Below are 27,213 nucleotides of genomic sequence, written 5' to 3' on the forward strand. Positions count from 1 at the left end.
GCATGTGTGTGTGCGCACATGTGTGCAGGTGTAGCTAGTGCAGCTACATATGTATGTCATGCTGAGGGGGGGGTCCTTATTTCTGAATATTCATTATTCGAATTTCTGTGCTTACAGTTACAAAGGGAAGTGATGGTAGAACACAGAAATATTCACTAATGATCAGACCACCTAATAAATTTAGTCCCCATTCTAGCATATCATTTCCTTCCTAGCATCCTACCTACCTATTCAGCCAGTGTTTTTGTTGTTTGACTTCTTACTGATCTTAGATACTATACAGTGCAGATAAATTGCAGAGTCAGCAAAAGATCAAGGACTTCAGAAGGGTGGGTGGTGAAAGTGATACAGGAACTGTGCTTGAGCCACACACACACACCCACTGATATTGAGGTTTAGAAGTGTGGGATTAGTTAATAGTTGAAGAAGGAAACTCTACAATAATAGTGACATTAGTGGGAAGTCTTTAAATGCCAAAGGAATCATTTGAGTGTCATGTGACTGGAAGACCCTTGAGAAAACTGATGATGTCATGGTGATTATTTGTTCTCTGATTTGCTTTAAAAGACTGACCTAAAGTGATGAATGTCATATAGCACTATACTGTAATTTCGTTAGAACAGTTACAAACATAATATTTGGTTCATTCTTTGTTCAAGAGAAATGGTACATAGTTACAGTTATAACCTACATATTAAGTCATTAGATATTTTATGAACTTTTTTGTGTAGTTGGTAATTAGTTGAGATCTTAACCTTTTTTTGTTACTATTTATTATTAAAATTTGGCCTTTTAGTTTGATTTACTTTAAGTGACCTTTTTTGGTCTTAATTTATCTTCCATTAATGAGCATCTCCACTGTCTATTTGCTTTAGCTGTGAGAGGTGTAGTATGTTGGAGAGTATCACCTCAGAATTCCCAGAACCTGAAACTATGACCTTATTTGGAAATAGGGTTACTGCAGATGGAATTGATTGGAGAAGGTCATGCTGGAGTAAGGTGGGCCCTTAGTCCATTATGACTGAGATCCTTGTAAGGAGAGGCAAAGAGACAGAGACACTCCAGAGGGAAGACAAAATGTGAAGAAGCAGACCCACAGGAAGAGTGCTGTGTGATGACAGGGGCAGAATTTGGAGTGATAGGTCTACAAGCCAAGGAATGCCCAGGGTCGCCAGCAACACAAGAGGGAAGAGAGAGGCATGGGGGACAGGTTCTCCCTCAGAGCCTCAGAAGGGACATCTATCCTCTAGAACTGTCAGGAAAGAAATTTCCATTGTTTTAAGCAATCAGTTTGGGGTAGTTTATTATGCCCTAGGAAACTAGTATAGGGAGTTGTCAGAAAATTATTCTTCTACTCTGTAGACGACATGCTAATTTGCAGGCCCACAGAGGTATTACATCAAGTTAGAAATAGGGTGAAAAGTGATTTCACTGGCCCAAACTCAATATGGCTTGAATAACTTGCAGTATTTTCTATATTAAAGAAGTAGTTTCTTGTTTAAAGAAATAGATTGTTTCTGTGAATGAGCTGGAGGCAGTTTTCACTAGTACACTATAACAGCACACAATTCTCCTCATCTGTGCATCAATCAGCCCTTGTGTTTCATGGCACCTTTCAAGAAGAGACTGTGACCAGCAACTTCTACTTAAAGCTAACACATTATCTTTATTTATTTATTTTTTATTTTTATTTTTTTACTTATTTATGAGAGAGAGAGAGAGACAGGCAGAGGGAGAAACAGGCTCCATGCCAGGAGCCCGACGTGGGACTCGAACCCGGGACTCCAGGATCGCACCCTGGACCAAAGGCAGGCGCCAAACCGCTGAGCCACCCAGGAGTCCCCACGCATTATCTTTTAAATCAGGCTACGTGAATGTGTTTTGGGCAGGGGATTTTGAAGTTTGGAACTGGTTCTTCTCAAGAGGCAGGAATTATGATCATGTGCCATTATCATCAATACCCTTTATAAAAGTTGATGTACTTGTCTGTCCCAGACAGAACTTGGTGTGTGTGTGTGTGTGTCCTTTGAAATTAAAAGGCCAAGTCAGTGTGTGTGTGTGTGTGTGTGTGTGTGTCCTTTGAAATTAAAAGGCCAAGTCAGTGTATTCCATCATCCAATATGAAATGTTTGTTGAATTGCCTCGCTGGCGCCCTGTCTTATATTATCAGTTGCTGACTCTAGTGTCAGTATGTCATGCCTGGCAGGTTAGTGGGTTTTGGCAGAGGAAATGAAACCTAGTCAGTTACTACGAGATTTATAGTAGATCTGCTATTGCAGGAAGTGGTGAAAAGCTGATTGATAGTTGGAGACAAAACTCTACAACAAGAAACAGGATGTATGCTTTCTGTTTATACACACATATTCCTACATTTTAGGGCTCCTTTTGCACTTTGTTTTGACTGTTTCATAAGGCCATGCAATCCCCCTCCCTACCGCCCCACTGTAACTCATTCACCAAAATATAAAGTAATTGAGGAAATTTTATATTAGCTTAGCCATGGTAAAGACATGCATGTCCAGCTGTTACTCTTTCATGGTAGTTGTATTTACTGTAACTTATCAAAGAACTGTTTTTAACTTAAAAAAAATCCTCCAAATAGGATATTATTTCACATATACAAACAGAATGAAGACTTTTTAAAAAGTTACATGGTAAGATTACGTTTCCGAAAACTTTCTAAGGTAAACCTGTTTTCAGTATTTTATTAAAATTTGGCATTACTGTGATCCAGTTGTCATGTCTCCTTAAAGGATGAATCTCTTCACTCTTGATTGAATACATTCTTAACAAGTAGGTGCTCTTCACTTAGACATAAAATATATATTTTAAGTACAACTCGTAACTCAGTGTACTCATTGCTTTGTATCTAAATGTACCTGGTTTTTGTAAGCATTCTGGGTAACTAATGTCACTGGACAAAGCTTTTTGACATGAACTAGCTGGTCTGTTTTGAGTGTGACAGTGAAAAACCACTAACTACATTAAATGAGGTGCTTTCTGAAACGGAAAGGGCCATTGCAGAGTTAGGTTCTACAATTTATAAGGAGTGGCAGACTTAGAACCAACTCTAATTGTAACAGTGGTTGAAAGAACAAAAAGGCTCCTTTTCATGGCTTAATGAATAGGTTTCTTTTATTGCAAGCAATGATCGCTAAGTTATCTCCATAAAATAATTGAATAGAAACAAACCCAACTTTCATTCCTTGGATTATTAGGTCACATTCTACATCAATTATGTTTTGAAAATTTTAATTTCTTTTTATCCTAGCATTCTTTAGGGGAGAATTCAGAATGCCTCTTCCATAAACTTAAGGTTTCTATCACAACTTAATTTTTTAAAGAGATTTTATTTATTTGAGAGAGACAGAGATAGCAACAGAGAGTTAGTGAGGAGGAGAAGGAGAAGCAGACATTCTGCTGACTAGGGAGCTTGATGTGGGGCTTGATCCCGAGACTGTGCATAACTTGAGCCGAAAGCAGATGCTTAACCAAGTGAGCCACCCAGGTACCCCTCTATCACAACTTTAATATTAATTTAGGAAACTAGCCAGCTTGACATAGGAAAAGTGAGACTGCTAAGAAAAAGAGATGAATCAGCATGTTAAAGAATCAAAAATGAACATCAAATTCATTTTTTACATATTTTTTTAAAAAAAGATTTATTTCAGAGAGCAAGAGAAAGAGAGCACAAGTGGGAGGGGCAGAGGGAGAGAGAGTACCTCAAGCAGACTGTGCTGAGCTTGGAGCCTAACTTGAGGCTCAGTCTCACAACCCTGAGATCATGACCTGAGCTGAAACTAAGAGTTGAATGCTTAACTGACTGTACCACCCAGGCACCCCCATTTTTTACATATTTTATATAAACAGGTCGTTTAAACATAATATAGTACTTAAAGTAAGAAACAACCTGAAGGATAAAAATTCACAGTACCTAGTAATAGGCACAAATCCTGTTAGGATCACATGGCTTATCTGAGCCACTATTTTGCCTGTCAAAGTAGATCCTATTTAGTCTCACGTGTGTGGGCTCTGCTGTGTCTGAAAAGAGATAGGATTATAGGTGAGAGGCTTTGAAATTCCAAATTTGTTCTGTTATGCATGACAGATACAGTGTAGTAGACAATAATAACAAGGATCCAGATAGTTCAACCAGAGAGTTGACATACCGACTCCCTTCACTGTATCCATAAAAATGAGTCAGATGTATTCTTCCCATTCCAAAACTGTGATTAAGGCTCAGATGTACACTTCACTGAAGTTTGCTAAGCGAAAGCCAACAGTGTTTGCAGACTTCTGTGCCCGTGTCGGTCAGAACTTGCTCATTGGGAAGATGTTGAATGGAGCTCCAACTGCGGAGAAGTGAAGAATGTGGTCTCAGGATGGGAAACTTTTCAGAGCCTGGATATTTGTGGGTATGGTGGAGGAGGGAGTACACTAGAGCCCCAAGGCATGGGAGTCTGGTTTCGACTGCCCCTGGTTAGCTGTGTAAACTTCAGCAGGAAGTCTCTTACCCCTCCAGGCCTGTTTTGTTATCTGCAATGTGGACAAAAATGAAACTGACCTGTGAGGAGGTTGTCATTTGGAGCAAGTGTTTGTGGAACGTCATCTTTCATAGATTGTCGAAGGAATGTGTCATGGCTAGTAAGAATGTGAGGTGTATGGTCACTGACGTAAGAGCTTGTATTTTAAAGATTTATTTAAATAGATAGGTTCCGTGCTCTTTACCTGTTAAAGCTGTGGTTTATTACCCAGAGAAGACCTGCTTCAGTGGAAAAGATGGCAGTGACCTAGGTCCTAGGCTGACCGGGCCTTAGGGCAGAGATGTTTCAAACTGGTCCACTAACTCAGACCAAATTCTTTACCAGGGGTCATCAGAATTTCAAAATACATGTTGTTTGGACATTGTCTACAACTGCCTTAGACATGGACGTAAATTACGTGGCAACCCTCTCATTCTGTGCTCCTAGAGAGTTCTCAAACTGGCAAGAGCATCTCCAGAGTTTATCACTTGTTGGTGAATCATAAGCTGACTTCAGCAGATCTTATCCTAGTTTTTCTCTCCACCCTAGCCACCTTCCTTTTTCTAATCTCTGGGAATTCCAGCACACACTCAGGGGTTTCCTTGCATATGAGAAAGTTGCTCTCCGTGATGGCCATTGCCTGTGGCCATTCACCCAGCTTCCTGTACCTTGCACCCGCCCTTGGACACTGACTGCAGTAGAGATTCTGGGCCCTGACTGCACTTTTGGAGAGGCAGCAGCGGGGACAGATCATCCCTGCACAAAGTCATTACACCACATATTCTGTGACCAAAGGGTCTCAGACACATCTAGGCGCATTTATGTGAAAAATAACCATCTTTGTTCACTAGTTCCCATTGCCCCACCAGTCACTTCAGGCTCAGTGAAATTAAGCCTTATTTTCTCAATATTCTGGGATGGACTGCTCTTTTACAAGTGAATTTATCTTATGAACTCACCCTCATCAGGTTTGTGTCAAAGCCTCTAAATGTTTAGTACACTCATTTCACCTTTGGACTTAGAGAAACATAGAAGCCATATCAGCATGCTGACCATTTTCACACACTGCCACCTTTTTCAGTTGTCACTTTAGATTTTCTTCTATGGGAGAGGAAAGACAGTTTTTGGACACCTGCAGTAAGTATACTTTTCATTGCTTCTTTCATAACAAAAGGAAAACAACTAATGTATCCAAGTTAATTAAAAAGATTATTTATTATAATGTAATGTTACAAATGTAGAATATCTTCTGATATAACATGAAATGGTTTTCTAATAAAAATAAAAAGTGCTTCATGCTGCTCTCTATGGTATTGCATTTTAGTTTTTGTATATTTAAAATTTTTAAATAGGTATTACATTCACAGAGTTTAAAAAATAATACGCAGTGAAAAGCCTCCCTCTTACCATCACCTCCCACCTTTCCAGTCCTCACTATCCCCCCATATAAGTTACTGTTTTCTATAGCTTTCTAGAGTTTATTGATAAGTATACAAGCAAATAGATGTGTTTATATTTCTTTCTCATTTTTTAACCTAAAAGGTAGCACACACATATGGCATGCCTTTTGTTGTTGCTATTAGACAGTATATCTGGGTTAGCGCATGAAGAGCTTTGTTCCTTAAGCAGCCGTAGACTCTCTCCCTTTGCATGAAGAGGCCATAACTTATTTAACCAGTCCCATAATGGTGGGCATTTGTTTGTTTCCCATTTTGGGGTATTAAAAACAATGCCAGAGTAAATAACCTTGGGCCTCTGTCCTATAGCATATGTCTTTAATTTTCAGATGTGGTATTGCTGGGTCAAGAGTATGTACATTTTCAGTTTTGTAAGTTCTTGCCAACGTCTCCTTCACAGGGGTCGGACCTGTTTAATTTCTCAGCAGCAGTGTAGGGAGTTGCCTTTTCCCCCACAGCCTTGCTAGCCGTGCTATCGAATGTTTGGATTTTTGCCACTATGATAAATGAAAAATGTATCTTACTGTGACTTTAGTTTGTATTTCTCGTATTTGACTGGAGTTGAATATATTTTCTTCTGTTTAAGAGGCATTTATATTTCCTTTTGTGAGAATTGTCTGCTTATGTCTTTTCTGATGAATTGTTATATCCATTTTTAAGAACTCTGGGGGGATTAGGCCTTGCTCTATGACATGAGTTGCCAGTATTTTTCTCAATTTTGCATTAGCCTTTTGACTTTATGATGATTTTTTTGGTTTCTTGTCTTACAGAAGTTTTGTTTTATTTTGTTTTGTTTTTTAATTTGTCAATCTTTCCCTTTTTTGTGTAGCTTCTGGATTTTGAGTCCTAGTTAGAAAGGGCTTCCTCATTCTAGGGTCATAAAGGGATTCTCCTGCATTTCCTTGTAATACTTGATTTGCTTCATGTTCGGGGTTTGTTTTGTTTTTTTTTTTTTTTGTTTTTTTGTTTTTTACATTTATATCTTTTATATGTTTCAGGATTTATCTTGGTATGTCACGTGAAGTATGGATCTGACTTTATTTTGTTAATTTAAGTTCTGTGCCCTGTTGTGTTCTTGGGCCAGGTAATGAACGGTCCTAATATTTCTTCTTAAAATGGCTTTCGAGGTCCAGCAAGTTGGCAGCTCTTGCAGAAGCCTTAAATGAAGCATCCCTGACAAAGGCCCAGCTGGGACTAGAGCTGGAAGAACTGGAAGCTGCAGCTTTTCTTGTGCAGGAGGAAGAAACAGCATTAAAAGCAGCCCGCTCCATTTCCAGGCAGCAGACACCTTCCTCCAGTCCCGAGGCAAGTGATTCAGAGGAATCAGACAGCACCAGCGAATCTGAAACCGAAGGCTTGGACTCTGAGCAAGGGGAGCTCACAGGTAGTAAATCTGAGACCGTAGATCCCTCACGAGGTCCCTCTTTTGAGGCAGGCAGTGCCCTGCTTATTGATGACAGTGGGCTGTGCAGAAACTCAGCCATCGGGACATCTGGTGGTAGTCCGGGCAAGCCACCTGCCTCCTCCTGTGCTCTTGGAGGGTCCCGGCCGCTGATAGAGGAGCTCGGAGAGCAACTGAACTCAACAGTTCAAGTTTCTGAACCCGAGGACTCTGCTGCTGGAAGCCACAGCAGCGTGCAGGGCAGAGTCAATGGGCAGACACCAAGTGACAGACTCTGAGTGGTTTTCTCCACCATTGAGAATTATGTCAGATTTGGTTTTCTTCACTGAATGATAATTCTTCATTTTCACTTTGTCGTCCTTCTTAGTGTATACAACAGTTTTTCAGCGAGCTGATGTTGATACCTATTGGTTTCTTAGTACAACTTTCAAAAATAAAGTTTTAAAGTATTTTTACCAAAATGTCATTAATATTGAAGATGAAATAACAGTTCAGCTGGAATCCCTAGAATGTAGAGCTCATCAATATGTTTTTTTCTTCAAGATTTTATTTTTAAGTAACCTCTATACCCAAAGTGGGGCTTGAACTCACAACCTTGAGTCACATGTTTTACCAGCCAGCCAGGCATCCCTAGCCACCTCTCCTTCCCCCCATTAATATTTTAGGAGCCTCACCCAGGTATACTTGACATACAGTAAACTGCATGTATTTAAAGTGTACAGTGTGGTAAGTGTTGACATCTGTATGCACGAAAATGAAATCATCACTGCCGCCAAGATTCTGTACTTACCCATCATTTCCAAGTGTCCTCATCCCCCTTTGTTACCCTGCTCCCCTACCCCAACATACCACCCACTCCTCCATTCCCCAGCAAGCACTGATTTGCTCTGACACTGTACATTAGTTTGCATCTCCTAGGATTTAATATAATTGAATTGTGTAATATGTACCCTCTTAAAAATTAGGCTTATTTCACTCACTATAATTATTTTCAGATTTGTCGATGCAGTATGTGTTCAAGAGGGCTTTTTTAAAAAGCTTTTTGTTTTTTCCCATATCTGATTAGTATCTGATTGGATAGATTTTTCCATCCACCTACTGATGGACATTTGGGTTGTTTCCAGCTTTTGGCTGTCACAAATAAAGCTGTTATGAACATTTGTGTGCAAGTCTTTGTGTGGACATATGCTTGCATTTCTCTTAGGTAAATATCCAGTAGTGGAATGGCTGAGCCGTATGGTAGGTGTGTTTAACAATTTAAGAAACTGCCAAACTGTGTCCCAACATGGCTATACCAGTTCACATTTCCACTGGTAGTGAATGAGTGCTCCAGGTCTTGCACATTCTTATCATCACTGTGATCCGTTTTTACCATTTTAATAGGAGTGAGGTGGTATCTCACTGTGGTTTTAATTTGCATGTTTTAAGACTTCTGTTGGTGAGCATCTTTTCATACGCTTGTTTGTCCTCCACAAATCTTTGGTGAAGTGTCTTTTCGAATCTCTTGCCATTTTATATTTTAAGCTGGGTTGCTTGTTTTCTTATTTTTGAGTTTGAGAGTTCTTTATAAATTCTGGATACAAATCCTCATTATGAGTCATCTTTTCATGCCATGTAATCTTTGATTGGGTGCCATGCATTGTAAATTTCACTTTGTTGAATATGTGTTCTTAAATTCTTCAGCTTTGTTTGGGGATGCAGTTAAGTTTCTGGGAAATAGTTTGATCCTTGTACGTCTTGCATGTGTAATTTGTTAGGCAGGTCTAGAACAGTGTTCAGTCTAGGATGAACTATTTCCTGATATTAAGGAAAGATTTTCCCATGCCCATCAGTAAGTACTCTCATGAGTAGTAGAGGGGCCCTCTCCAGATAATCTGGCCTTCTGTCCTGCAAATGCTGGCTGCTTGGTTCTCCCCTTGTCCTCAGCTCTGTCTCTTGAACTCTGGAGTCCACTGGAGTCCCTCCTCGTGCAGCTTGGACAGTGGGTCAGAGCAGTAGGTCAGGTGATGATGCAGCTCACTATGTTTGTCTCTCACCCCTCAGGATCACTGTCTTACATTGCCTGACATCCAGTGTCTTGAAAACCATTGTTATGTGTACTATTCCTGTTTTTCTTTTTTGGTTATGTTGGGTGGGAGAGTAAATCTGGTCTTTATTATGCCATCTTGATTGGAAGCGTAAGTCTCCATTAATATTTTAAATGTGAATTTTCCCACTTGAGTGTAAGCTCCCAGGGAGCGGGTTCTGTGTCGTATCTGGTTACCACTGAATCATCAGTGCCGTATTCTCAGCGCTACATAAATATTTGCTGAATGAATGAACAAATGAAATAAACCAATTTGCTCTAGGGAGGAAATGAAATGAAATCTGATATGTATTAATCTCAGTAGCATTTTTATTTCAAGGGTATGCTCCCTTTTACTCTAGGTTTATATAGGTTACCAGTATTTGTATTTCCAATATAAATTTCAGTTTGTATTAACGGGATAGTTGGGGTGGACTGTGCCATTTGACACGCATGTTAACTCCTGAACACTGTAACTGCTTTGTCGGAATGTGTTCAGGACTTTTCTCAGACTCCCTGGAGAGCTTCAAAATCCCTATGACCATTGAAAATGCATTTCTTCTCAGTGGCACATTACCTGAAGCCAGTTTGAAAATGCATTATCTGTTACTCCCCTCATCCACTTCTAACGTCCAGTTCAGCAGATACACTCTTGTCTAATAAAGCCATGGAAACTCTTCCTTTTACCAACTCTGTCTTTACTTAGGAATCTACACAGGATCTACCTCTGTGAAGCTTGCCATGGGTGGAAAAACCTGTTACTCCCTTCCTAAAAGAATAAGCAAACATGATCCTTCCTGGACATCTCAAAGCAAAGGAACTCATGAAACAACTCTCAGGGGTATCAAAGACAATATGAGGGTGCCTTAATTTTGGCTCTATGTCTGCTGTGGGTTTTTTTTTTTTTTTTAACCTTTTCTTTATTCACAGAGGGTTAAAGCTTTTTGATATCACATTACCCTGTCTTTGTTTAAGATTGCACCACGTCTGTAACCCAAAACAAGTCCAAAGGTGCTGCCTTTTATTTGATTTTTTTTTTCCTAATTCAACAACCTGCCAAGCAACTCTAGGGATCTCCAGTAATCATGTGAGTTTCCCAAGAGCCCCAGGTGAGATGGGAGAAAAAAATATGTTGGCAAAAGAGCAGGAGGGGACCTCAGCGACTGGTCGCAGCTCAGTGGGAAGAAGTTAGACTTTGGGGTTGATGAGGTGAGGAGGTGAGTTCCAGAGCTGGAGCTCAGGTGTGAGCAGCCCCACAAGCAAGGCATACCAACCTCCAAACCTACGCCTTCCTTTTGAAAATGGGAATATAACTATTTTCTTGCTTATTTTAAAGGGTGATGAGACTGTATGTTCAAAATACTTTATGAACTGGAAAGTATTAAACCAACACAAGGGTTTATTACTCTTCCCTGACTTCCCCAGAGCTGAACCAGGGTTCTGTTCAGCTACCTGACAACAGGTCACTGGGGGAGCCGGCACTGTGAAAATGAGTCAGCCGTGTTAATCGCTTCAGAGGCATGCCAGTGGTAAAAGTCTACACAGTTCAGCAGATTAGACAGAAATATTAATTATGTCAATGAATCGCAGCACTGCCTCATCTTCTGGGTTCGCATTATCATTGACCTATTTTTCTGTGTTCTGTCTCTCCTCTGCCATTACCCTGGAAGAATAATCCAGAGCTTTGCCATGGGCATGATGGGTTTCAGGTGCCAGTAACTATGCTGATATCATCTTTCACTGGCACAAGATTAATTTACAAATGAGCCAGGGCTGCTCCCTACCACTTTCTTAGTTGAACAGCTGGGGGGTGGTTTTCACACCTGCTAGTGGAAAATCCACTTTGGTTGTGTGGATCAAATTCTATTACAAAGAACGGGGGATGGGGGGAGGAGAGAGGGAGAGCCAAGTTTTCTCCGTTGTAAGACTTCATTTAAAAAGTGTGGTTTTTTTAATCAGAGGGGCTCCTCTATTTTGTTACAAAGAAATTGACCCATGTAGTCAGCGGTGACAAACACCACTAAAAGAAAACAGAAGTGCGTTAAAGACGATAAAGGAATAAAACCTTACTCAATCAGATACTGAATCTGCATAATGTATTGTAAAATATTTGAAGATGCCAGAGCCCCCTTGTATCAGCTGATCTGTCATGTAACAACATTGCATGTCAGGTGGATTGAAGTGAAACTTCATAAACAAATCTAACTGTTTGGTCAGGCATCTCTATTAAAGCGAATCAAAAACTGCAAATGTTTCCTTAACATCGTTCCATCTAAATCCCCGATGGAATTCTTGTTTGTGATCTGCTCCCTGTGCCGGCCGTTCTCCAAGCGCCTTATATATAGTTTCAATCCATACCAAATGAAGGAAGCATTGATTAGACTTGATTTAAGGCAGCAAGTGATAAATGCAGCTGGAAATTGATTCATACCTCTCAAGTGACTGGGGCACAGCCGTCCACAGTTGACACAACTCTTGTCTCAAGGCTGGAGAAAACAAACAGGGAAACACATGTCAGACAGATAAATGACTTGGCTGTTTTGAGCTCTCTGTGGAGGCCATTTGTTTCCTAGATAAGGAAGACTGCTCTCCAAAGTCATGAAAAGATAAGCGAGAGGAAAAGGATGAATGTGGAATTGCATGCCTGAGCACTTGAAAAAAAAAGAAAAAAGAAACCCGACCAGAAAGGATTTTACCTCCAAGAAGAATCCTGCTAGGAGTCTCTACTCTTTGCTCTGCTTTCATCTCAGGGGCGCTGCAGGCAGGGAGTTTGCCAAGCAAACTTCAGTCCAGCTAGGCTCTGTCTCCGGGATTTTAAGTGATGGCGGTGGTATGCTGTCGTCTTTCAAGTTCTTTCCGGGGAGACATTTCCCAACTGCTCTCCTTGGAGTGAGCATTCAGGGGAAGAAGCAGCCGGCTTCCGGCCTGAAGTGCCAGCAGTTCGACCAGCAGCCCAGAACCACCCCCCGAATGCAGTAGCTCTCTGGCAATCCAGTGCCTCTCAGACAGCCTCTCCCACAGTATGTAGTTAAATATTTACTGTGTTTATGCTCTATGTTTTCCCACGTTGACATAAATGCTCATGCATTGCTTTCTCTTCTCCCTGTTACTTTGCATAGGTGGACATACATTTCACCCATTCTTCAAGGCCTCATTGAGCCTTCATTCTTCCCTGCTGGAAGTTATTTTCGTCCTCTGAACTCCCACTGGATCGGCGCCAGGTCCTGCTGGAAGAGCCTTGAATTAAGGGACAGCTAAGGGATCAGAGTGGGGATGTGTGATTTCCAGAGTTCCTATGTTGAGACTTCTGCAAAATTAAAATTAGTGGAAAACAAACCACTGTGGAATGCAGAGGGCTCCTGACATAAAGCTACCAACATTTAATTTTGCATATACAGTTGACCCTTGAACAAGACAGAGGTTAGGGGTTAAAAATGCACATACAACTTTTGACTTCCCAAAACTTAACTATTAGCCTGCTGTTGACCAGAAGCTTTACAAAACATAGTTAAAAACATATTTTGTATGTTACATGTAATATAGACTGTGTTCTTATGATAAAGTAAGAGAAAATGTTATTAAAATCATAAGGAAGTGAGGGGCACGTGGGTGGCTCAGTTAAGCATCCAACTCTTGATTTCAGCCCAGGTCACAATCTCAGGATAATGAGATCGAGCCCTGCATTGGGCTGCGCTTCATCAAAGCGTCTGCTTGAGATCTCTCTCTCCTCTGCCCCTGCCCCTGCTCCCACACTCTTTCTCTAAATAAATAATAGATAGAATCTCTTTTAAAATCGTAAGGAAAATATATTTATGGTACTGTATTAATTGAAAAAAAAATCTGTGTATTTGTTGAAATGTGTACTTCAAACCCATGTTGTTCAAGGGTCCCCTGTATAGGTATCCTCACCCACCTAGTATTCCACTGAAATTCCACTTTCTTTCATAAAAGCATGTTAACATCAAAAAAGTAAAAAGACATGTCAGAATAAAAGTCTGTCTTCTAAACTGGACATTTATTAGCTTTATGAAAAACTCTTTTCCTTGAGAATCAGAGTTGGATTCATCAGAATTTTCCTGTCCTGCAGTGTATTTGCCAAGCATGGATGTCCATCTTGTCTAGGTGTCTTCTCAGCAGCTCTTCCTCAGCTGAGGTACAGCAGCTGCCTAGTATATTTTAGAAACAGTACACCTTTGAATTAGAGATGAGACTAGACTTTACTAACAGCCATCACATGTTGAGCCACTGCCTTGTGCCAAAGTCTTTGTGAGGCCTCTCTTGTTTTAAGCATGTCAAGCAAGGCCTGTCTCCACTTTAGTTCTTCTCTAGGCTCAGACCTGCCACTGGAGCTCTGTTCTTAGCTGACTGCATCGGGGTTGAACTTGACCCAAGGGCAGGCTGGGGCTTCTGACCTGGAAAGCTTTACTAAACCATGGGTTCTATAATTCTGGCAGCATACTTGGACCATCTGAGAAATCCTAAAGAAAGAGATACCCAGCCTCCTCTGCAGACAGTGTCTAAATAGGCAAGAGCTGGAATAATCAGATTTGTGTCCTCAGAAATTTGCATGGTGAATTACAGAGCACAATAGGCCCTTGGCAGTGGTTACAGAGGGTGAGAAATACATTAAGTCACAACTAGGCCTGGAGTCAGTCCTACAAACTCAGGAAGGAGAAGAAATATGAATTAGAAGAATCAACATAGTGGAGAAAATAACAAGAACGGGGTGAAGACACCAGCTGGTCAAGGAAAAGAGTGGCGGGGCACCCAAGGATGTACACATGTCGAGTTAAACCACATTCCTCTCTGAAATGAAGATTCAAACATATCTGCTCTGAATCCCAGAGCAGCCTGGGATCCCCGTATCACTATTTAATGAATCTCAATTCCATTAGACTTGACACTATGATTGTTCTTACTTGTGGAGTTCAGAGGGCATCTGTTTCCCATATCCCTGATCAAACTGGAGGCCTTTCTTATAAATAACAGGAAAATTGACCAAACTGTTTCAAACAGTAATGAGGGTTTACTAGTTCATGAACTGAGAAGTCTGGCCACAGAATGGATTTCAGGAGAGGCTTACCCCAGCTGCCCAGTGATGTGACCAAAGCCCTGTTTCTTGTGGTTTCTCTGTTCTACTATCCCCAAGTGTTGATTTCGTCCCAATTTTGCCACCTCGCATGTCCTGAGGTGGCTTCCAGCAGCCCCCAGCAGCTATCTCCTTTCTTGTTAACATCCATCAGAAAAGAGATTATCTTTGGTCCAGCATCTCCAGCAAATGTCCTCAGATTGTCTGACTGGATCCATTTAGGTAAATTTAGAATCATTCCCAGTTGGCCAATAAAATGGAATGTTCTGGTTGGTTTTGTCTCAGTCGTGTGGCCACCCATGGAGCTGGAGGTAGCCATGGCAGTGCACTACTCAGCTCTCTCCAAGATGAGCTGACAGCTGCATGAAGGAGATACAGTGTTCACTTGGAGGCCACACTCTCTCCAGGCCACTCCTAGCCACTGACAGCCACAGCCAGGTGCTAAAACGGGGCCATTCCTGCCCAGTGTTGGATCCTTCCCACAGGCTCTTTGCTCCAGGCTCCCTCTTGTCCTTCCAGACTTTCTGAGCTTGCAGAGTTAGCTGTGTGGGGTCTCCCTGCCCAGTCTTCCCCCCTCCCTCCAAGTGCTGATCCTCCTCCCTGCCCTGGGCTCTCCTCTCCTGCTCCTTTCTTATGCACTTGAAGCAAAAGAGGTTGCACTTGTAATCCTTTCTTGGGGCTTTTGCTTCCCAGAGGACCCACTGAAGACACTCCGGTTAACCCAACTACTCTGGAATGAGCCTCTGATTTTTACAAAGGAGCTCAGCTCAGACACACTTTGCCCCACAAAGTGCCTGTGTGTGTGTTGGGGCGGGGGGTGGGGATCTTTCCCATGAAACCAAAGAGGAGACCAGGATTCCAGGCCGAGTAACTTGCCAGTCACCCGCGCAGCAAGGGGCAGCCCTGCGTGCAAACCCCATCTCACCCTCGGCAGCCCCAGCTCTTTGCCAACACGAGGGGTGTTCTCCTTGTAGAGAGCCCTGGAGAGGTGGCCTGCGTTGCTCGAGTTCGCTTAGCTCCCCAGGGGGTGAAGGAGGGTGAATTCCAGCGTGTGTCCCCTCTGCTGGGCTTTCCTTGAAGCAGTCACCTGGGGTGGGGTGTGGGGGAGGGGGCAGGGACGGGATCTGTGGGTGGATGAGCTGAGATGGTCACCGCCTGTCCTGCCCGCCGCGCAGGCTGCGGGATCCACTGCCGCCTTATCGTGCTTGGACACCTGACAGGTGACACGTCCGCAGGAGTGGCATCCCCTGCACGTAAATCCCCAAGGAAGAGCAAAGGCGCCCGGCGCCCGAGCTCCCCCTCCCCCCCCCCCGAGGCGATCGCGGCGGGGAGCCCGGGCGTTCCGGCGCGCCGCAGATCAGTGAGGATGCCTGTTCTCCGTTATGCCAGCCCACCCCCTCTAATCCGCCGCATTGTCCACTGACGTGTCTAATTATGTGTCTTACAACCACAGAACTCCCCCCAGAGCAGCGGGGCCCTTCTGGCGGAATGAGGAGCATGATTGCTCCATCTGTTCCTCGGGCGCCGCGGGAGGCTGCGGGCGGGCGGGGGGCGGGCGGGGGGCGGGCGGGCGGACTGCGCGTGCGCGAGCGGGCGGGGCCGGGGCGGGGCCGGGGGCGGGGCCAGGGCGGGGGCGGGGCCGGACGGCCGCCGAGCGCAGGTGCCTGGGGGAAGGGGGTCCCCGCGGCAGGTGCGGATGCCAAGCTCGCCGCGGCGCAGTCTCTGGTTAATTACTGTCGACGGAGGGGGCTGTTTCATTTAAGAATTATAGGAGACAGGTTCAGATGGAGTTCTGAGCCGAGCTCGGGAAGGTAGCTGGCTGGAAGCTGCTGGGGAGGGGAGGGGAGACACCTGCGTCTTTAACTGAGACTGGCTCGCTCAGGATTTCCCCGATATGTAAAAACAATCACCTGGAGCGTGAGGAGGCTTTAAGAGAGAAGTCAGCCCGCCCTCGTCCTCCCCGCGGCTCCTCCCAAGCTGACTAAATTGTCATTTGGCGAAGCCGGTCCCCAAGTCACAGGCGTGCTATTCCTCTCCCAGTCACACTGTGTGTGCGGAGATCTGGCTCGAAGGGTCCATGGAAGTGTCACCTGCGGAGGATGGCACAGAGGAGATGACCAAAATTAGGCTCCCCTTGGAACCGGATGCCGATACCAGCTCCCATGTGCCACGCCCTCTACAGTTTGCAAAGTGATTCCTTCTGCCTCGCCTCTTTTCCAACAGGGACAGCCAGGGGAGGTCTCATTTTAAAACGAGGAACCCGAGAGGCACTCAGGCTTTTGCAGGGTGAGCACACCGGGCAGTGGTCGCCCCAGGACTCGTGAAAGATCTCTGTAGAAAGGATGAACAAGAGTTGGTCAAGTGGAGGGAGGTTGGGGTGGGGAAAGTGTATCTCAGGTGGAAGGATGTGATGGGTGAGAGAACCAGATTGTTTGGGATGATTGAGACAGAGGGGGAGGCTTAGGCCAGCTCCGGGATTGGGCAGTAGCTTACAGAACACCACGTAAAGTTGTGGACCCAAACGCAAATGCAGATCATGTAGAGAGAAGGGGGAAGAAAACCCAGGACCACAATAACTGAAAAAGCGATTGAATATTTACTGCAGTCCTTTGTGAATTTCATCATAAAGCAAATGTTGTAAAGCCTTCTCCCGTTCTCTCTTGCATAACCCCACTCTCTCGCCCTCTGTCCCTCTTTTATCATAGTCACTGCCCAGAGTCACCTTTCTCTCAGGAAGTCTGGAGACTCCCTCAGCCTCTCTTTCAGACTCTACTCTCACAGCTTTCCTCCCTCCCCCTCTTCCCCTCTTCTCCATTTCAGTGTCTATGATTTGGATCCTATAGTACCGTCTTCCCTTCCAGTATGAATTCCACTTGCCTCGTGGCTCCTTCCACTTAGAGCAGTTAGGGCAGGAGTCGACAGACTAGCAGTCGAGGGCTACATGCATCCTACCACCTGTTCTTGTGCAGTCCACAAATGGACTATGTTTTTTTAAATGTATATTTTAAGTGATTGAAAAGAACTTGTAGAAATTTATTCTCTCACTTGTTACAGAAATACCTACATGATAGCTGTGAGTTGGCCTCTTGGCCTACAAAGCCTACCATACTTTACAATTTGCCATTTAAGAGAACAAGTTTGCTAACCTCCTCGGTTAGGAGAAGTGGGATATGGATGCTTCCTCAGTAGTGTCTTGGATGCCAGGCCTATAGCTTCTGGGCTTTTCCAAGCCCTGTGGGGGAGATTTTTGCAGGAAGGTGGGGTGAGGCCCCTGCATGGCAATCTGGAGGGAGGGAGAATTTATGGGAAGGGGACATAGCCTGCTTTTGAAAGAAACCCATTGACAGCTGTCACAGGGGCCAGCCAAGGACACACTTGTTTTTTCAGCTTGAGAGGTACCTTACATTTACCTGATCATTCCTAGGACTAGGAATGGTAGAGTTCAGCCAACCGAACTCTAAAAGCTGTGATCTCTAAAAGCTGTGATCCTTTGGTGATCCCGCAGTAAAGATGGAGACCAGCCCAGCATACAATAACCTGAGAGGTTTCATATTCCAGAGACAGATAACCTGGCAGGTCAAGCCTGTCCCAGTGTGTTGTTTTTGATCAAGAGGTAAATAGCCTATCAGCGATGCCTTACCAGAAAGTGTAACATATACTGCAGTCTTCTCTGACTTTTGGGTCTCTTCCATATACCATGAATACACCCTTATTGTCTTTTATCCTGGGTGACCATCTACTGTTTTCTTTTTTGAGCATTTTAGAAAGCTTGTCATCCTAAGCATCTTCCCATAATTACCTGGGCTACCTTTTGTCTTTCTGGCATCCTGTTAGGGAAACCATTCCTGACCCCTGTAATAATGCTGCTTCTTCCCTGCCTATCTGAAGGGCTTGATATTACCCTGTAATCCCACCAGAGAGTTGGACCCTTGGCCCAGGTCTGGCTAATCAGAATATCTTGTTCCTCTGGCCATAGTGATTGGTTTAGGGATGGACTGATGTCACGAGGCCAGCCAATGAAATTCCTCTTCAGAACTTTGGCCAGAGCTATTAGAATGATACTTTTTCTTCTCAGTTGGTAAACTGGAAGAAAGCTATTTTTGAGTTGTTGATAATTATCTTTGTAAACATATGGGTAAAGCCTTCCTGGAAAACGAATATCATATATAAGAAAGCAGAGATGGAGAGAAAGAAGGAGATGGGGGAGAGAGAGAGAGAGAGAGAGATCTGACATCATTTCAAACTCAGCATTCAACCATTCCTGAAGCTAGTTCAACCCTGGATCAATTACCCAAGCTGGTAAATTGCCTTAAAAAAAAAAAAAAAAAAAAAGGCGTGGGCAGCCCGGGTGGCTCAGCGGTTTAGCGCTGCCTTCAGTCCAGGGCCTGATCCTGGAGACGGGGGATCGAGTCCTGCGTCAGGCTCCCTGCATGGAGCCTGCTTCTCCCTCTGCTTGTGTCTCTGCCTCTCTCTGTGTTGTCTGTCATGAATAAATAAGTAAGACCTTTTAAAAAAAAAAAATTTAGCTGACTGGGGTAGTGTTCTTTTACTTGTATCCAGTTACTTCCTGAGCAATGTAGGGGTTTCACCAGGTACCTTGGAGTGTTGGATGCCGCCCCTTGGCACTCACAGCCCTTTATCATGTAATTTTCAGGGCCCTTATGTTCTGACTCTGGACTTACAGCAAGCTGCTTTGGCCACTGGGATGTTTGCACATGTGATGCAGGTACAGTGGGGCTTGTCCTCTCTTTGGCAACTCTTGAGCCCTTCTGCCATCATCTGAACAAGCCCAGTCTAGCCTTTGGGATGATATGTAGAGCCCAGATGAGCTGTCCCAGCTGAGGCCCCATAGACTAGCCAGCCCGAGCCACACTGGAAGCTGATGGTAGCCAATAGAATGAGGCTGGCCAGAGAACCACCCACCTGAGCCCAGCCCAGCCTTCCAGCCTGAGGAATTGCAAGCTAAATAAACGATAGAGGTTTTAAAGCACTTCAGTTTTAAAGTGGGTGGTTAAGCAACAAAAGCTGATACACAACAAACAGTGGAAAAGGTATTTGAAAGGCGCTAAAGGAGTGCATCTTATCTATCACCCCATGGCATTTTTCATGGCTAGGGAAAACACCAAGCTGTGGTAATGAGCTTAAACCAGCCCTGGCTCTAGACCACCAGTACCTCAGCAAGGAGCCCATGGCACTTACAGAATCCGGGCTGAGCCATCCCTGTAGGCTGGGAAAGCCATGCCGGGTACTGTCCCCCAAAGCCCTTCTGGGCAGTACTCACTGCCGTCATCATGGCCAGCACAGGACGAGGGATCAGATGCACACCTTACAATTTAGAATTCCTCCTGGTCATGTTCTATGTTAGGGAGAGTTCAAAGGTAGTATCTGTGATGCTGTCAGATATGACCACCAGTGACTTCCTACGGGCTGGTTGGGACCAGGAGGAGGAGAGAATCCAAGAGCAAAGCTTTGCAAAGAGATGGGGAAAGATGCAATCTTGTCTCATTCAACAGTCCTCTAGGAGTCTGGCCGAGTGGCTTACAAAGTTACTAAGGACTCCTGCCACCCAGCCTGGGAAAGCAGCTGGTTTGTTGCTGGAGATGCTGCAAGAGAGTCCTAAGAGCAATCAGTGAATGCAATTTCCCTCCCCTCCCCGCAAAAACCCCTCACAAGCCTGTCCTGTCCTCTGCCCGGGAGCCCCCACCCATCTGCATCGTGGCCAGGCTTGGAGAGAATCCTTCTTTGATGCCAAGTATCAGCAGGGCTCTCAGAGGGTGTGAATTATTCACTGACAAACCCAACACCCATCTGTCTCCAGTCGAGCTGCTGGCATCTCCCTGGGCCCAGAAGCTACCCAGGGCACCTCCAACCCAGGCCTGCCCGTGGGTTCCTCATAATGAAGATTCAGCTGCCCTGAGGCTTTTGCCTTAATTGGAGAGATGATGGGGTGAGCAAGAGGCTCTAAAGTGTGCATTTGAAATCAATTTGCTCCTTGAAGTGGCATGAAAACCAAAATCTAAGAGATGCCCGCTGTGAGGGGATTTCCCTGGTGCCACTCGGCTCAGTCTCTGTTAATGGCCTGTGTTTAATGGCCCCTGGCATCTTTTGCTCTAAAGAGGTTGGCAGAAGCCGTGATGGGGTGGAAGTGGCTTTGTGGGGAATACAGGCCTCGCAGTGGTGGTTTCACCCACAGGGTACGGACTCTGGGAAGCAAGGTTGGAGGATGGGGTAGCCACGACAGCTTGCACATGCATGCTGGCTGCTCAGGGGAGATTTCAGGGGCTCCCCAGGGAGAAGGCAGCAAGTTCTCAGAGATTTTCAAAAAGAGGTCAAGTTGCCTACGAACCCAGCCAGCTTCCTGAAATTTCTGGAGGAAATAGGTGACAGCATATCTGTAGGATAAGAGGCTGCAGGAAAACATATGGGTTGGTGGTCACAAAGTCCCTTAATTCTAAGGTGCAAAATGGCTTTTTCCTACATTAAAATAATAAGCCAGGAATTATTTGTATGCATCTTTAGTGACCAGTGACTGACTTTCAAATCTGCATATCCAGGGTTAAAAAATAAACGAGGGGTCCTCGTTGGTGACTGTCTACTAGAGTAACAGTTGTGACTATTGCCCTGTAGCAAACCATTGTAAGATGTTCACTGGCCCTAGTTACTCTTAGTTTTAGAACCTGACCTTACAGTATATATCCTATCAAACATTATAATGTGCCATTATTATATGTGTATATATATTTATATATAAATATAATATGCATATATAGGTTGTATTCTATGTTTATTATATATCATAATGCCCCATATCACATATAGGGAGATATATATATATATACGTATTTATATTATATATTTTTAAAAAACAATTTTTAAGATTTGCTTTTGAACTTACTTGGCTATGAATAGTAACTCATTTAATTTACTATTGGTTCTATTTTGTAAGCAGTCATTTCGCATATGTAGAAGTTCGCACAAAACAGAGTAACCAAATCATGAATTGTTATCAGAAGTAATAAAGCCTTTATGAAAACTAAACTCGACAGTGAACAAAGTGGACCTAATGTTTATAGACATTTAGTTAAACATTTATTCATTTTGATTTTGCATATTTAAAAAAAATATTTCAAGGGCAGCCCGAGTGGCTCAGCGGTTTAGCGCCACCTTCAGTCCAGGGCGGGATCCTGGAGACCCGGGATCGAGTCCCATGTCAGGCTCCCTGCACGGAGCCTGCTTCTCCCTCTGCCTGTGTCTCTGCCTCTCTCTGTGTCTCTCATGAATAAATAAATAAAATCTTTAAAAAAAAATTTCAAGCTGATATCTCTTATTCTTTCCTGGACTCTAATATGTTTATGAGACCTGGAAGGTGTGGCTGTGTGGAGTGGGGTGTATGTGTGTGTATGTGGGTGGGTGTGCACGCACGCACACACACGTGTGTGTCTTAGTGGATAAAACATCCTTGCCTGGGTGGGGGTGAGTGGATGGGGAGCCTGAAGGAGATTCTGTCAAGGTCTCCAGGCTTCCAGAGTCTTATTTCTCACAGGTCTTATTGGCTGTTTCTCTTGATTGCAGAAATAACTTGGTAGGGTCTGTGCTTAGGTAAGGAGGTATGCCGGCATGTGCAAATCAGCACCTTTAGGTGAGGAGGACCTAGGGTGGTGCCAAACCCACTAGGCCCTGCTAAGAAGTTAAGTGACAACTGTGGATGTTACCCTCGGGACACAAGAATCACAAAATAGAAAGGGAAGGCTTGGTTCTCTCACTTGGTGTGGGGTCTCTCAGGGGGCCTTGGTTCATGCATCACTTTACTCAGCAAAGGAATAGGAAGGCCTGTTTTCAGGCCCAACCTGAAGTAGGGGGAGGTCAACGACCAGTGGAGTGACGAGTGGGGTGTGAGGTTTATCATCATTGCCTTGTTGGTGGCCTCCTCTCCATTAACATATTTCCCTCTTGGCCCTCAACAGCGGCCAGCATTCAACACTAATGCAGGGTTGACCCAGTTGTGAATGTCAGGGGACCCAGAGACTTGTGCCCATGGGTCTCCACCAGGCCCTGACCACTTCAGGAGTCCAGTAGGCTACTGGGGGCTCAGGAGGGATGAGAAGGACTAAGTCTGGCGGGACGTCTTCTGGCTGCCAGACATTACACCTTTGTTTGGTATTGGCTTCCTAACCTTATGCCTCAAGCCAGCATGTGCTCTCTTCCAGCTGCAGAAATGGGAATTCTAGACAGTTGAACTGATTTACCCAAAGGGGCAGAGGGAGGATTGGAGCTCAGAGCACTCACACTCAAGGCCTGTTCTGCTTCTCCCACACCCTGCTTGCTCCCTGAATTCCTAGGAATGTTCAGACTCTCAAGAGTATGTTGGTGAAATTTCTGATATGCCTCAAAAATAGATGAGTTGTCTGTTCCAGGTAAATTGTTACTTCCTGAACCCAAGAAGAGAGAAGTGTTGGATATGTCAATGGCTGCCAAGGGACTTCTTTGTCGGGCACAGCACAGGAGATGCACGGCAGGGGAGTAGTCAGGTGGGGGCTGAAATCCAGCCCACGTGTCACCTGCCTGTCAGTGCCCTGGTGCTGGACTTCATCAGATCAGAGATGGGTTGCTTGCCAAGCCCTGCATCCCTGAGACCACATCCACCAGAGGGGTGCCCCTTAATAAGTTTCACAGAGGCACTGCTTTGGTTTGGGTTTTCCTGGAGACAGACGTGAAGGGAGATGTGGAATGCAAGTGCGTCTTCTGGGAGGTGATGCCAGGAGGCACTGGTAGGGAGTGAGGAAGACAGGCAAGGGGTGTAAACCATTCAGGTGTGCATCGTGATGCCATTGGGGAACCGTCGAGAACATTGCCTGAGTCACTCTAGTGCCCCATTAGTTATCAAAGGGGCTGCTTCCCAGGGCTCCCCCACTGGCCCTGCAGGCAAGCTGTGTGTCCCGGGTGGCAGAAGGCACTCCTTTATGGTCACAGTTGTTTCTGATGAGCTGCTGTGGTGGCAGGTGCGTGCAGAGGGCACCGGGGCAGGGTGGGGCTCACGTTGTCCCTAGGCATCCTGTGGGTGAGCCTGACTTCTGTCCTGCTGGATCTAATCTGCTGAGCTATTGTCTGCCACCTCGTCCCCATCCATCAACTGAGACATCCACCTGTGATGTTGTCCTCCCACTGTCTAAACCGGGATTGCTTCCGGAAGAAACCCGAAACGCCCACCACTGCTAAAACATCATCATGACACAAAGCCTCCCGACCTTATAATCAGGTCTGGGATCCGTTCCTGGCTGCGATGTGTGTGCCTCTTCCAGCGTCCTGGCTTCGCTTTCTGCCCCTTTCTCTGCCTCCGCTCCGCCTCTGGAAGCCCAGAAGGAAATCCAGGTTTCCTGGCCTCCCGCCTTCCTGTTTTTATCCCAGGGCTCCGGAGGGCTGGCAGGAGCGGGGGGTAGCAGCCCGGACGCCCAGCTCTGGAGGGAGGCTCCCGGGCCCGGGGCTCGGCTGGGGGCCTGGGGGCGCCTCTGAAAGCTGTGCCTGTCGCAGCTGAGGTTTATTTCCTGAGGGTGGCCAATGGAAGTGACGGGAGGTTCAGGCCACGCTTGGCACGGCCCCCTCAAAGCCCGTTCCTGCCTCTGCTGACCCCTGGCCGGCCTCGGAGTCCGGCCCTTGTCAGCACCGCCCCCAGGCCACCTGGTTCTGCGGTTCTGCTGTCCTGGGGCCGGGGACCTTAGGAAGACTTAGGGGGCCTGGCAGACGGTAAAGAGTTGATTCAAATGAGAAACCGCCCCCCACGCAGACCTGGGACTTGCTGTGCTCTGAGGCGCCCGCTGCCCGCTGGGGGGTCTGGATGTCACTCTCCAGCTCCCAGTGACCTTGGCCGCCCCAACAGGACCGGCTCCCAGGGAGGGGAGCGCTCACCCCGTGGCTTCCTTTGGCACCGGCGGCCTAATGAGGTGTAAATCCCACAGATGCCGCTCCAGGCGGCCGCCGTAGTAATTTATATCAATTGGTGTGATTAGAGGAAGCCCTCAATCATCCTGTGGTGTCTCATCGCAATCTGTCATAGTCCTAATCACATGAGCTTCACCCAGCGTTTGTCCTGGGGAGAATACACTGCTTTCCCGGATTCTGCTCGAGAGCCCAAATATGAGATGGAGAGATGGGCCCCAGGGAAGGCAAGTCACATTCCTCCCGTTGGCCCAGGAGGTGGCCCGTCTGAGAGGTCCCACGTGTCCCTGTGACCTGTTAGCCTGCCCTCACGTGAACTTGCCGAAGCACCAGTGGCTCAGCCAGGCTTTGGGCCAGACCTGGGCACAGCAAGACCCTCAGGGACAGGTCCTCTGGGCCCTCAGTGGAGCCATAGGCCCAGGAGCCAGGGGCGCTGTTGTCCCCCTCATCTTCTGCTTTAGTCTGTCCGGGTCAGGCTCTGCCCCAGGTGTCTGGTGATGAGTAAAGCAGACCCACCCTTACCCTCAGGGGATTCCTATTCCAGTCAAGGAGCCAGACGTTCGACCACTAGCTAACGATGAAGTAGTTAACCAAAGCTGTGAGAGTGCCAGGAGGGAGGCCCATGGAAGGCTGCCTTCCAGTGTTTACAGGGGATCCGACCTAGTCCACGGGGGTTAGGAAGATTCCCTTGAGGAAATGACTTAACTGACGCCTTAAGTAGAGTGGAAGTGGGGGAAGAGAGAGTTTGTGATTCCATCAAAGGAAGCAGCTGTGTGGTCTAGACAGGGGAAGGAGCTGATCTCAGGAGGCTAGCATTGCCAGACGGGGCTGGGGGCACAGGAAGCAGCTCATTTCATGTGCCATGTTGAAGACTTAGAACTGTTAAAAAAAAAAAAATTGTCCCAAACTTAGAAATCTGGCAGAAAGGAAGACTGTAGATTCTTTCAGGTTCAGACTACAGCATTATCTACTGGGCCCACCCAAGGATGACTTAATTCTCTATGGGACTGGGCCTTTGTTTGATTTTGCTACATACCGATTTGGGCTGATCTCTGGGAGGTTACCGGTACGTTTGTAGGTGGCCGTTCGCCTGGGGAGAAGCCAGTGGTTTCTGTCAGGTGGAGAAAGTAAGCCGAGCGGTTATCACTTCATCATCCTGAAGGACTCCAGTCAGTGTTATTTCTAACTTGGAAGATGAGCAAGGAAATTAAAACTTATTTCTGTACACTTTTTCTGAGGGCCTGGGTTAAATCCCTGTCATCAAATGCTACCTGAACCAGCCCTTCCATATTCCTTGTTCTCTCATTAATGAGTTAAAGAAGTGTTTGACACATATTTATTCTTTATCAGTGTAAGAGTTGGGTTTTCAGGAATCACTCTCTTGAAGGCACCTCCATGTTCATTGCAGCATTATTTACAGTAGCCAGGATGTGAAACCTAAGTGTCCATTGACCAATGAACAGATAAAGAGAATATGGTGTGTCTACATACATTGTGTGTAATACACACGTACAGTGGAATACTGTGCAGCCATATAAAAGAAGAAAATGTTCCCAACTATGACAACACGGATGGACCTTGAGGGCATTATGCTAAGGGAAATAATCCAGAGAGAGAAGGACAAGTACTGTACGTCCTCAATTATGTGTGGAATCTGAAAGAACCAGACTTACAGAAGCAGTGACCAGATTGATGGTTGCCAGGGTGGGAAGTGGCAAAATGTGTGAAGGTGGTTGAGAAGGTGCAAACTCTCAGTTTTAAGATGCATGAGCTCTGGCTGATGTTAAGTAAAATTACCGTGGTGACAATTTTGTAGTATACACAAATATCCAATCATTATGTTGTACATCTTAAACTAATACTACTACTTCTCAGTAAAACTGGAAGAAAAAGAGTTGGGTTTTTCTCATTGGAACATTATTCTTTGACAGAACTTTCTCCTAAGAGTGATGAGAAACTGGAGGATTTTAAGTAGGCAACTGCCATGATCACATTTGCCTGTGGACATGGTGCTAATGTTCATCTGAGAAAATTCAGAGACTTGACTCCTATTTTTTTTGTCAAATGGGGGGCTTTCCCTTTTGGGACAAATAACTGGTTTGGTTGAGGACCAATCTGCTGTTGTTATCATCAAGTGTAGGTTTATTATAGGGTCCTTCTACAAACAGAGGAGACTCTAATCATTGCAGTGTCCATTTTGTGAAGATTTAAAGCCGTAGATAATAATTTATTGTAATGGGATCTAAACTAATGAACTCCACTTACAATTGAAATGTTTTAGAAAGCTTTCTTTTCTCCTGGGTCTCCCCAGGAGGCCAAGCTCCAGCAAAAGTGGAACCACTCTGCCACTGGGCAGATTGCTCATCAACTGTGTCAAGTGTCAGAAGATTGGGCCATCTCTTTAAAGTGCTTTAAAAAAAAAAAAGAAAGAAAGAAAAGGAGGGGAAAATATCAGCATTCATTTCCATAAATTATTGAATATGGAATTTAAAATCATCTAGTTGGAGAAGTGTGGAAATTACACATGCTAATTGGCAAGTCGGAGAAGCAGTGTTGGCACTGCGGAGAGCAGAGCAGTAATTGTTTCTAGAGCTTTGGTGGTCAGATGAGGGGGCCGTGCAAGGTGGGGCAACCACACAGATCCAGATGGGCTCTCAGTAAGAAAGGCACCAGGTATTAGGGTAGGACCTTACCTATGTTACCTCCATTAATCCTTATTCCACTCTTTGTGGACCATTATTTCT

General features: G+C 45.2%; 1 protein-coding gene across 2 annotated transcripts in view; it reads left to right on the top strand.

Moving 5' to 3' along the window:
* The window catches only part of SHQ1 (SHQ1, H/ACA ribonucleoprotein assembly factor), a 100,996-nt gene extending 92,456 nt beyond the window's left edge, over nucleotides 1-8,540 (top strand). For both annotated transcript variants that reach the window (XM_055344272.1, XM_055344274.1), the window contains one exon: nucleotides 7,108-8,540. In XM_055344272.1, the coding sequence (XP_055200247.1) occupies nucleotides 7,108-7,660 (553 nt within the window). In that variant the 3' untranslated portion in view covers nucleotides 7,661-8,540. The remainder of the gene's footprint in view (nucleotides 1-7,107) is intronic.
* Nucleotides 8,541-27,213: the final 18,673 nt, after the last annotated feature.

Source organism: Nyctereutes procyonoides, unplaced genomic scaffold, assembly GCF_905146905.1.
Source record: "Nyctereutes procyonoides isolate TBG_1078 unplaced genomic scaffold, NYPRO_anot_genome, whole genome shotgun sequence".
In the NCBI taxonomy this organism is placed as follows: Eukaryota; Metazoa; Chordata; class Mammalia; order Carnivora; family Canidae; genus Nyctereutes; species Nyctereutes procyonoides.